Source organism: Falco peregrinus, chromosome 7, assembly GCF_023634155.1.
Source record: "Falco peregrinus isolate bFalPer1 chromosome 7, bFalPer1.pri, whole genome shotgun sequence".
Taxonomy (NCBI): Eukaryota; Metazoa; Chordata; class Aves; order Falconiformes; family Falconidae; genus Falco; species Falco peregrinus.
Genome location: NC_073727.1, coordinates 54,590,527 through 54,602,706, shown reverse-complemented (window position 1 = coordinate 54,602,706; position 12,180 = coordinate 54,590,527). Strand labels below are relative to the sequence as shown.

The 12,180-nt window shown below is 48.7% G+C and overlaps 2 protein-coding genes across 2 annotated transcripts in view; one reads left to right on the top strand and one right to left on the bottom strand.

Moving 5' to 3' along the window:
• Positions 1–440: 440 nt before the first annotated feature.
• On the bottom strand, positions 441–3,170 carry C7H6orf120 (chromosome 7 C6orf120 homolog). The gene is made up of 2 exons (XM_055810100.1): positions 2,804–3,170; positions 441–1,391 (listed from the first exon to the last, which is right to left on the bottom strand). The coding sequence occupies exon 2, from the start codon at positions 1,352–1,354 to the stop codon at positions 797–799; it is 558 nt and encodes a 185-aa protein (XP_055666075.1). The 5' UTR covers positions 1,355–1,391; positions 2,804–3,170; the 3' UTR covers positions 441–796.
• Positions 3,171–8,709: 5,539 nt separating this feature from the next.
• Positions 8,710–12,180, top strand: part of WDR27 (WD repeat domain 27) — a 130,403-nt gene continuing 126,932 nt past the window's right edge. Inside the window, exons 1-2 of the mRNA XM_027777499.2 lie at positions 8,710–9,010; positions 9,804–9,945. Coding sequence (XP_027633300.2) covers positions 8,831–9,010; positions 9,804–9,945 — 322 coding nt within the window. The 5' untranslated portion in view covers positions 8,710–8,830. The remainder of the gene's footprint in view (positions 9,011–9,803; positions 9,946–12,180) is intronic.

Genomic DNA, 12,180 nt, shown 5'->3' with positions numbered 1-12,180 from the left:
TAAAAATGTAACAACGACAACAACAAAATCACCGAAGGCTATAAAGGAAGGTGTAAGAAAACACCTCTCAATTTCAGGATACTGTATGCTATGTTGCTTTTATGAAGGAACAAAAATGTCGTATTGACAAGTAACAACAGCTGAAGGCTTACTCTCCCCACCGTAACAGTGAAGAAGTAACACTATTCATGTCATGGATATGCAGAGGTGATGAGTGACTGGCCAGACCTCTGACTGATAGTTGACGTGATTTAGAGCACAAGCAGTCAAAATGTAGGTGATCTATCCCCTTAGGTGATTGATTGGTTTTTCCATTGTACACCCTAGGCTCCTCAACCTGAATACACTCAGAAACCATTGCCAATTAGTCTTACCGGAGATACTTGCTCAGAAAAGAAGCAGATTTTATTTTAAAATATGCTCTAAACTGAGAGTGGGCATGGAAGTGCAGCAGTTTATTTCACTTTTCTTTATAAAAAAGAATAGAAAATACTGAATTGGAGTTGATTTTCCTAAGCACCTGTTTAAAGTTAACAAAATCCCGACTGTACATTCATTTTTAAGTGCTGATCTCTGAAGAACGCTGCAAATACTGTGCTTGCTGCTCCTTTTACCTATAGGGAAAGATTTACAATATAAAATTAAATATGGCTTTTTCCCCTGCTTCCCTTCTGGTCTAGGAAAAGTAACCTGAATACCTCTTCAGGAAACATAACAAAGAGTATTAAATATTACAGCAAGTCATTCGTGTTCGATTTCACAGGCTGAAGTGTGACTTAGTCCAGTGTGTATCAATTTAAAAGAGAATTTCAAGTATTAATTTCAAGATCCCAATAAGTATAGTCCAGAAAACAGATTCCTCATCCTGAGATTCGTCTTCTGTAGACTGTGAGTATTTCTGGTGTGCCTCCACCTCCTCAGGGTTGTAAGAAGCCTCGCCAAATGGATACTGTACAACTGTTCGATCGTAGTACACTTTCATTTCAAACTCGCTTTCCAGGTGAGAGGGGTGGCCGTAAATCCCTATTCCCACGGGGCGGCGGAAGTGTGCAGGTACATGGACAACATCTTGGCCACAAGTTACAGACTGCAACTCGTATTCGTCAAAGCTGGGGTGAAGCGTCATATCAGATACATACAAGTCTGCATCACCTTTTAAACTCCGCATCTGAAGTACTATTTTTCCCTCATGATTTAGTCTCAAATAGCTGTAGTTTCCTGCTCCAATCTGACCTTGAACAACATGAAGAAGAATCCATTCTTCAGGTACATCCTCTTCCTCAAAGGTATTTACCACAAATAGTACTTCAGCAGCCACAAATATTACCAGGATTCTTCTCCAGCGTGCTGCCATGGTCGTAAGTTTTATTCAGACTCTTCCTGTGTGCTACCTTGTGAACACAAAACATAAATCAGATTTTAGTATACTCCATTCTTGGGAGGAATCAACTTCTTTTTTTAAAAAAAAAATTCAGCAATTTTTATAAATCCCCTCTGGTCCATACAAAGTTAAGCAACTTCAATTAAGTATGTTCATTAACTTTTCTTTTTTAATAGTAAAAAAACCCCACTGCTAAGATTCAGATCTCTGTAGGATTAAAATGGCTTGAATTTCTTAAACAATCTAGCAGGTGTTCTTTCACCCAGAACTGACACGGAAACTATGGTTGCACTCTATCTGCATACATGCCAAATTTGACAGATACCTTGAAGAGATGAAACCCTCTAATGATTTTAGCTTCTGTTAAAAAAACCCCACCAGTTAAAAATGAAGGCTTTTGCATTCTTGAAGAAGCTTAACTTTGTATTTGGGGCACCCTATTTGTTCTCCCAAAGACTGACGTTACCAGGACAAGGGGGAGATCGAAAGGACCGCTGCGAGGTTAAGGCTCTTATATGCTTTCCCCCCTCCTCGTTGCACACTCCTGCTCAAAGAGCCTGAGCGCGTCTGCAGCACTCCAGTCCTTCGAACAGTTGCACGAAGTTTGTGCATACAAAGAAGCAAGCTCTGACCCTTGCTGAAGGCTTCCGAAGTACACAGCTGGCTGAATTTGACATGCAAACCACAGTCAGAGGAGCCACAAGCATACACGCTTGCATGTTTAAGAGGATGATTCTCATCCCCTCATTCCTTCCATAAGGGCACTACAATTACCTTAAACATGAAAGCTACCAGTAAGTTGTTTTGTACCCTGCTAGCATCAAAGCAAACTGCATTACCTCCACCGAAATGTCACTTAAACCCTAGAGGTTTTACAGTTAAAGAGATCCAGGGGAAAAAATACACAAATATTTCCGTAGTTCCAAGTTTTCTGCCCCAGAGGCCTCTTACACTGCACGGCCACAATTATTCTGCAAAGACAGCATAAAAGAGGGAAGCAGAGCACTCACAGAACCTGCCAGACTGACAAAACACCCTCGACAGCGACAGAAAGAACAGTCAGTCTTCTGCCTTTTGTCTCCCTGCGTCAGCGAGCTGCCTCTCGACCACTTTTAAATCCAAATGGTGAGGAAATACCCGAGCGGAGGAACAGGAAAAGCCCCGCAGCGGAGCAGAAGGTAAAGTTGCCCAGGGACACAGGCAAGCCGCCTGGGGCCGGCCCGGCGCTGGGCCGGCCAGGCCACCTCCGGAGACCTTGGACAGAGCCCGGGCGGCTCTGCCCGCCCCCGCCGCGGCCGGGACAGCCGCCGGAGCGCACGGCCGGCTCCGCTCCCGCCGGCTCCGGGCCCCGCCGGCGGCCCCGAGGGGCGCGGCAGCGGCTCCGGCGTCGCCCCGCCAGGCAGGGGCTGGGGCGCTGCTCACCTTACACCTGCCAACGGGGCTCCGGCAACGGCGAGGCCGCGGCCACGGCGAGGCGGCGCAGCAGGCTCCGCGGACGTGCGGCAGCTCAGCGCGGCCGGGGCGCCGCGGGGAGGACCCTCCCCGGGGCGGGCTGAGGCGGGCCCGGGCGGGCCTCGGGGCAGCGCGGCGGCCGGCAGGAGGCGGGCGGGCGCGGAGGCCGCCCCCTGAGGAGCCGGCAGGCCGGGCAGTACGCCTCGCCGCCCCCCCTGCGCGCCCGGGAGCCGCCCCGGGGCGAGCTGACGCCGGGCGGCTGCCGGCAGCGGAGGGCTTGGCCGGCGGGGGGGACCGCACCGCCACCCACCGCCACCGCCGCGCTCCGCCGCCCCGCCCCTGCCCGTCCCCTCCCCGGGGCGGGGCGGCGAGCGGGACAAAGGCCGCGCCCCCCGCTCTCGCGAGAGCTGCCCGGGAGCCGGGCCGGGCGGGCTGCGCTGAGCGGGCGGGGCCTCGGGCCGGCGCGTCCCCCGTCGCTGGGGCGCCCGGGGCTGGGGCTGGGGCTGGGGCGGCGGGGGCGTTCGCTGTGCGGTGGGAGGGGACCCGGCCCGGGGACGGGCCTTGCCTTGCCTTGCCCCGGCCCGAGGCGCTGTGGCGGGGCCGCGCTGGCAATGCGGGGCTGTGTCCGGCCGCAGGGTTCCTGGCAAGGCGCCGGCGCGAGGCTTCTGTGAAACCTGCCAAGCGAGGCGGGCCTGGTGCCCGTGCCATCGGCCACTGCCCCAGAGTACAAGGTACGAGAATTAAAAGACAATCAAATGTGAGAATTCCTGGCGGATGAGGCTATGAAACAAGATCGGGTTGTTTTCCAGGAACCAATATTAAACGATAAACAAAACGAGTTGTTTAAGCCAGACCTAATATTTGTAAAGGAACATCAGGCCCTTGTAGTCGATGCCACATTTTGGTATGAAAGTAAAGCAACATCTTCAACAGATGCCGCTAATGAAAAAGTAAGGAAATATCAACATCTAAATGACCACATCCATGAATTAATGAATGCTACAGCCATCAGATTTAATGGCTTCCCTTGAGGTGCTGGAGGGAAGTAGCATCATGGTTGTTACGGAGCACTGGATGGACTTGGACCCTTCGGTTCGTGGCAAGAGAAGGCTGCGTGGCACCCGCCTGACCAAGCGCTCTTCTCTCCGCGTGACATTGTACACGTGCCTGCTAGGTATTCACGGGCCATTGTTAGATCTAGTCAGTTACAGTGATTTGTGTTTGCGTGCTTGTTCATGCGTTATTGTTAAACCTTGCAAATTGTACAGTTGCTTATGGACCATAAATTAAGTACCCATTCTCTGGTAGGTAGGGTTCAAGGGTAGTAGGTAGGGACATCAAGTGGGACGCGAATTCATGATTCATCACGTACTCCTCAATAAGACAAAATTTGCCAGTTCTGACCTAGGTGGATGGGCCACCTTTACTTACCCTGGAAAAGGAACATCTATAAATACATATGTGCCTGATAAATGGCCCGAAGCAGGGGGACCTTGCAGCACATCGGCAGGCGCCTGCGCTCAGTGCGGGCACGCTGGGAGGGCAGCAGCTGTGGATGTTGCATGCAGTGGCCGTGCTTGCCCCGGGTGGTTGGGAGTGGCAGGGTTCACGCTCTTGCTTCAGGGCATGCCTGGGGTGGGGGTCCCCATGGGAAGGGCATTGGCCCTTGTGAGGGTCAGAGTGCTGCAGGCAGGGGTCTGCTGGGGTGGGTGGGTGGGAGCTTTGCCCTAGAGCAGGCTGGGTCTGCGCTGGTTCCCCTGTCTCTTGGGGCAGTGCTCTCCCTGGCCTTTAGGATCTACCTGGACTATGGCTGGGGAAGTGGAAAGCTTTGCCATGTTGTTAGAGGGGATGTGTTTGGGGCGAGTGGGGGGCCATGGCTTCACAGCACCAAACACTTGTAAATTCAGTATAGTAAGATTTGCTTAGTTGTAAATTAAGAGTTAAGGGTGACACATTTGAGGAGGATGGTGAGACACTGAATGCCTGAGTATGTAGATTTTTCTACAACACACTAAGCATTTTTCACAATGGAATCCTGAAACCAGAGGAATATAATTTGATCTGTGCTGAAATTGGATGTAATATACCTACTGGAGGATAGGTTGCCCTTCAACAGTTAGTGAGTTTATTTGACTATCAGCATAAACGTGACCTAAGATCACAAAACAGAAAGCCATTGTGAAGAGAGAAAAAAAATATCATTGCATTTGAATACCTGTTGATATCAATAGTTACCTTAACTTGACTGAGCTCTTTAAAATTGTGAGCAAGATTGAAGGACTGAAATTGAAAAAAACACAAATCTGCATAGATTGTAGTGTTTACAGAGAGATTCACAGGAATCTGTGTATGTATCCCAAGGTTCCTGTATCAACAGAATGAGCTATCGTTCTGTCTTCAAAGCTTTCTTGATTTCATAAAACTTGTTCTGTTCATTCCTACCTCAAACAGACTGCATAAACCCTTCAAGTGTGGATGCTATTAAATTTTAGCTTTATTAAAATCAATTTCAGTCTTATAAACAGTCTTATAGACTGCTTAAAACACATTAAAATCTTAAAGCTGATAAATCTCATTAAAGTTGTTCTTACAATGATTGAATATCGAGACCAATAGAAATACACTACAGACACAAAAGCATGATATGATAAGGAACTGCCATTTCCCTAAAATGCCCTAAAATTGTAACTTACTTCCCCCCCCCCCGTGACTGTCAGTTCTATTTGAAACGGGTGGATACCCAAGCTGTGGGAACATGCTGGAGCCAAGGTCTTTTAGCGTTGAGTTCCACAGAAACAGGATGTTGCCAGGAGGTATGTTTCATGGGAGAGTGGTATAAATTTCTCATTGCACACTTGCATGTCACTAGTCTTCTCATGCAACAGTCACCTTGTCCTAATGGGGCAGAAATCTACTTCTTGTCATGTTACTGGATGAGTGGCATCTCAGCCACTGAGAAGCAACAGCACCTACTGGAAGGGCAAGAAGCAGTGATGGTCCGCACCTGTCTGAAGTGATCTCCATCAGATTGCCTTTTACTGGATCAGGGTCCAGCTGCAGGAAAGGAGTTGGTATTCCAGTTCCTCTTTGGTAAGTCAAGAAATCAGTCCAAGATCTCTGATACTTCCTTGGATTGCTGCTAGTTCCCTAGATGTTACGGGCAGTAGGTTGTTGAAAGTATTGTAGCCAAAAACATTGAAAAATGAAAATATACTACAGTGAAAAGAATTGGGAAAAAGCCGTGGAAACAGTTGCAGACAAATATACAATATGTTTCAGAACAAGTTCTTTACTCCTGGGAGTTGTTTGCCTGTCTAAACAACAGCTTTTTTCTGTATCAGAATTCATCTTTCTTTACTGGTGACTAAACTGTCATAACACATTCATGACTGTACCACTCATGAAAATTGTCATCAGCATGTCACAATCAAATTTTTCTCTAGTGTCCTGGTTTCAGCTGGGATGGATGGTTGGGAACTTAGTAGCTAGGACAGTGCTGCGTCTTGGCTATGATGTGAGAACAATGTTGATAACACACTGAAGTTTTCAGTTGTTGCTGGGTTATGTTTATACTAAGTAAAGGACTTCTCAGTTTCCTTGGCCTTGCCAGCCAGAGGGCTGGAGGGGCACAAGAGACTGGGAGGGGACACAGCCAGGACAGCTGACCTGAACCAGCCGAAGAGGTATTCCATACCATGGGATGTCACACTTGGGGGGTTAGCTGAGGGGGGGATTGTTGCTCAGGGACTGGCTGGGCATTGGTCAGTGGCTGGTGAGCAGTTGTACTGTGCATCACTTGTTTTCCTTTCTCCCTTTTCCTTTGGATTTTATCCTTTTCCCCACCTTTCCATTATAAGTGTTACTATTATTATTGTTATTGTTGTTGTTCTCACCTTTTTATTGTTTAAATTATTAAATTGTTCTTATCTCATCCCTTGAGTTTTACATTCCTTTCCAATTCTCCTCCCCACCCCTCTGGGTGAGGGGCAGTAAGCAAGGGGCTGTGTGGTGCTGGGGTTAAACCATGACATCTAGTATTCTCAGCTGTAAGTCACAGTTCAGAAAAGAAATACTGTCATATGCAGCGCATTGGGTTACCGCTATGCAGCTGGTGCTTAACACAGTGGCTTTATCCAAATTTGCAAGGATGCATGAAAGAGAATATGGACTGGTACATTCTCCAGGCAAAACTAATGCAAGGAGATTGTGTTGTCAATGGCAATACATATTACCTGCTCATATAGGGCAAAAATGCTTGTAGTGTTACAGACAGACATTCCTGTAGAAAGCATCTGTTTGAAATGCAGTGAGGTACGTACTGAGCCCACAGATTGATGGTTTAAGTTGGTGTGGATCAAAAACTTGATCATGGAATTGTAACTCAGGTTGAAAGGGACCTCCAGACTCCAGCCCAACATCCTGTTCAAAACAGGTCTAATTAAATCATGGTGCTCAGGGCCATGTCCATTTGACTCGTGGACAACTTCAGGGATAGGCATCCACAACTTCTCTTCAGAAACTTGTTCCAATATTCAACCACCTTCATGGTATTTTTTTTTTTAATAACAATAAAAATCCTGACATCTACTTGGATTTTCCCAGGTTCCAGCTTGCCTCATCACTGAGCACCTCTGAGAAGAATCTAGCTCCAACTTCCCTATATTCTCCGACTATGTAGTTGTAAGCAACAATAAGGTCTTGGCTGTCTCCAGGCTGAGGCACCCCGTTTTTGCAGCCTCTCCTTATACATCACCTTCTCCAGCCCCCTGCCCATCTTGGTTGCCTTCTGCTGGACTTGCTCCAGTATGTCAATACCCTCGTACCGACAACCCCAAAACTGGACCCAGTACTGCAAAAGTGGTTTCACAAGCACCACACAGGGACCACAGGATCACTCCTGGGACCTGCTGGCTACCCTGCTACTAATTCAGGGTTTATTAGATAAGGTGGGCTGCCTCTGCTGCAAAGGCACCAGTGGTGCCCCACATTCAGCTTGCCCAGGAGGATCATAGAAGGGTTTGGGTTGGAAGGGACCTTAAAGATTATGTAGTTCCAACCCCCCTGCCATGGGCAGGGACACCTTCCACTAGAGCAGGTTGCTTAAAGCCCTGTCCAACCTGGCCTGGAACACTGCCAGGGATGGGGCATCCACAGCTGCTCTGGGCAGCCTGTGCCAGTGTCTTGCAACCCTCAGAGTGAAGAATGCATTCCTATTAGGATTTTTTTTAAAAAAATATTTTATTTATATTAGAAATTTACCTCATCTAAATCTACCCTCTTTCACTTTAAAGCCATTAACACTTGTCCTATCACCACATATCCTTGCAAAACGTCCCTCTCCAGCCTTCTGGCAGGGCCCCGTCAGGTACCGGGGGGCCGCTGTGAGGTCTCCCCGGAGCCTCCTCCTCCCCGGGCCGAGCAGCCCCAGCCCTCGGCCTGCCCGCACAGGCCAGGCGCTCCAGCCCTCGCCCGCCGCCGCGGCCCCTCTGGCCCCGCTCCATCAGGGCCATGTCTCTCTTGTGCTGGGGTCCCCAGGCCTGGACGCAGCGCTGCAGGAGGGATGCCCGTGACAGCGGGACCGAACCTCTCTGCCCGACCCGCCGGCCACGCTTCTTGCGGTGCAGCCCAGGAACGGCTGTGCCGAGCCAACCCGCCTCGGCGCCGCCGCCATGTTGTCGAGGGGAACAGCGCGGCGCGGCGGGGGCGGATCGCGGCGGGGGCGGATCGCGGCGGGGGGCGCGGCGGAGCCTGAGGCGCTGCTGGCTCCGCGCACGGGCCACAGGAGGCTTGTCCCGCTCGGCGACCCGTCGGCGACGCTGCTGCCGTGGTTACGGACCGGCCGTGGGCGGGCGGCGGGACCGGGCGGGCCGGCTTGTCCCGTCCCGGGGGCCAGGAGCCGGGCGGGTCCCTCCGCCTCCGCGGCCCTGGGCTCACCAGCGGTGAGTGGGCAGCCGGTGAGGCGAGGCGAGCCCCCTGGGGGCCTTTTCCAGCCGTAGGATGGAAGGTGACGGGGGCCGTTGTTCTGGAGGAAGCCGCGACCCAGACGTTGTCTGCGAAAAACACTTGTTTAAGTCGCAGCTCTCCGGCTGCCTTGTCCAGCTGGCGTGTGGCCACCGGCACTGCGCTTTCCCTTTGGACTGCAATGGGTTGTGCGTCTGGAACGCAGAGACCGCTGAGGTAAAACCAGAACGTACCCCTTCACAGGCTGCCATTTCAGAAGAAGGCTTAAAAGGAATTTATAAACAAAATATCTGAGGGTAGTGTAGGAGTGTCAGGCTCCACTTTAATGCTAGGAAGATAATAGCATTTGTTAGGAACTTTTTACCGTGAGGAGAATAATATAAACACTTGTGGTCTTCTGCTCACTCCTGCCCAGTGCGGCAGGGGAATTGGATGGGCAAAAGTGAGAAGTCATAGGTCAGTCAAGATCAAGACAGTTTAACGAGTGAAGGAAAGAGGAAAAAAGGAGTGGTACAAAGGCTCACCACCTCCTAGAAGCAGACCAATCTCTCTACAGGCTTCACACAATACCCACTTTTTAGAAGACAACACCCCAGCCCCCCAACACCTTCATCCAATACCCCAGCTTTATTGCTAAGCACATGTGGCTGTGCCCCCTCCCAGTCTCTTGTGCATCCCCAGCCTGTTTGCTGGGGAGGGACACAGTGTGAAAAAGAGAAAGCCTTGATGCTGTGCAAGCAGTGTTTGGCAACAGCTAAAACATTGTTGTGTTATCAATGCTGGTTTTGTCACAAAATCCACAGCACTGCACCATTCAAGCTGCTATAAAGAAAGTTAACTCCATCCCAGCTACAGTCACATTGTAACTGATCAAGTGATTTTGAAACAATAAAGAAAAAATAGTTATTGCTTTGTTAATTGCACGTACATTATCAATTTTTAATTTTGTATTGTTCATCATCTTAGTTTGAAATGCCTCATTTAACTTTTCTTTATCCACATTTTTCAGCCATTACATTTGTCAGGACATCATTACTCAATTTCTGCATTGTCATTTGGAAGTAAAATCAAACCACTTCTTGTCTGCTCTGCTTCTCGTGAACGAGTGATAGTGTGGAATCTTGATGAATGCACACAGAAGGTGAAAGAAGGTAGAGTATTATTGATAGAATATATACATTATATATATATTATATATATATATGTAAAAGAAGAGATGCAAAGGCAATTGCTCACCACCTACGAGCAGACCAATGCCCAGTCAGTCCCTGAGCGACAGCCAAACAGCCATCTTAGAAGACAACCCCACAACACCTCCTTTTCTTTCACTGCTCCTTCCATAAAAAGATCATCTCTGAGTAGCGTGTGTTAACCACTCGGATTCAGCAGCCCTGACAGCGATAAATCGCGCTTTATTTCTCTGTTGCTCTTCTTCAGCAACGCCGAGCCACGTCAGGCCAGTAGCCCAGCCAGCCTGGCCACCAGACCCTCTCAGAAGGCCCCGCGCTAAGAGCCCCCGCACCGCAGGCGGCTGCAGCCCCGCAGCGGACACTGCGCCGGGGCGCGGGGGGCAGCGGCGGGCGGGTGGCGGCGGCCCCTCCGGTGCGGCCCGGGGAACTGGCCAAGGTGCTGCCCGGGAACCGGCGAGCGCGGGCAGCCGCGGGGGAGCCGCGGAGAAGCACTGCAGATCTACCTACCGCTGTGGGGTAAAACGGGGAGAAAAATTCCCAGCCATAGCAGTCCTGCATAACTGAACATGCAATGCCAGTATAACTAAATGCTGCCTTTTCTGAAATATCTGTAGAAACAGTGTTTTGCATCCTGATTTGTCTAGTCCTGCCTCCTCTTCTGCTGCTGCCTGGACACTGTTGTTGTGTGTCTGTGGAGCAATGCAAGTATCTGGGAGGAGAGCACATGAGTGAAAGAAAGTTGTGATAACATAACACAAATAAAGCAGAAGTTCTAGCGTCCTGACCACCATCTTGCTTTGGAACCTCAACAAATGGAGTTAGATTCTAGGAAGCAGTGATGACCCCTCTTCAAGTTTAAATTGATTGGAAAGTAGAGGGATAATGAAAGAAAGGGAGCAAGACCCCCAGGACTCACTGGAGTCCCAAGGACACTGTGTCCAAAATATGTTGTTATGGCATGATAATCAAGAGGTATTAGAGTCCGCCTTTGGTGTCAAAATTGAGAGCTGCATGGCATTGTCCAACACAGTTAAGTTTCCTCCTTGTTACCTGTAGTAGAGTTTTGCCTATGATTTAATGTGTGGGACCTGTCTCTTGTACTCTACTGCATGTTGAATTTGCAAATCTACATATTATGAAAATTAATATTGCAAAGAAAAGTGAACAAATTAAGTGTTTTTATAATAAATGTCATTATTACATTTAAATCCTTGTAAGAATAACATAAAGAATCAAAGAATGCTTTAGGGACTGGGCATAAAATGGGACTATGATTTTGGAGGAAACAGAAATAGAAGTTAGGAATAGACAGTTAATGGCAGGCAGATAAAGAGTATGTGTAGTTTCAATACAAAGATACTTGAGAGCCAGATTCTCTGCTGCTGGGTTTTTTATCTCTTTTTCTCTCTATCTACAGACTCATCAACAGATGCTGTATAGTCTTTCTCTTCCCAGACTGTGATCTGCACAGTCTTTACATGTTTTCTCAGTTCTTATCAACTGTATCAAAGTAGTTAAAGAGTTCTTTGTGTGATCCGTCTCTCTATCCTGGTAGATCTTGACACATTAATCAATTGTAGAAACACTCCACAGCATCTAGGATGAAACCTAGAAAAGGACAACTGTAGTTGTTATGCCTGTACGCTAGTTAATTTGGTGCCTATGAAATCCTAAAATTTAATGAGATGTCCAATACCTCCTCACATTGTTAAAGGTAGCATCATAAAATACAGATCTGCAGAAACCAGCCTGCTTGAATCAGTGAGATGTCCAGAATGAAACTGTGAAGAAAGGCATAAAATATGAGTCTCTTCTCAAACCTAGTCTTATCATCTGACTCAGTAATGACATTTAGCAGTGTACTTCGTCTTTCAGTGCTTTCCCACAGAAGAATTAAAACCAAGAGAAGGAAAGTTCCCCTTACTCAATAGCTGAGTGCCTGGGATATTCTCCTGGAATACAAATCCCTGTTTTGCTGGGCTTCAGTCAGGGTTTTTTGTCTCCAAAATGAATGTGGCACTACTGGGTTTCTTGGGCACTTCACCCTACTCCAAAGATCCTGACCCTGGCAGTCTTTGATGGAAGGACGATTTGATGGGCACACTTGTTATTAGTACCTCAAAGAGTACCAGATCCTGTCTAGGCAACGAGGCAGATGGAAGGATCCTGCTGGTGCACAGTTCTGTGCTTTGCTTC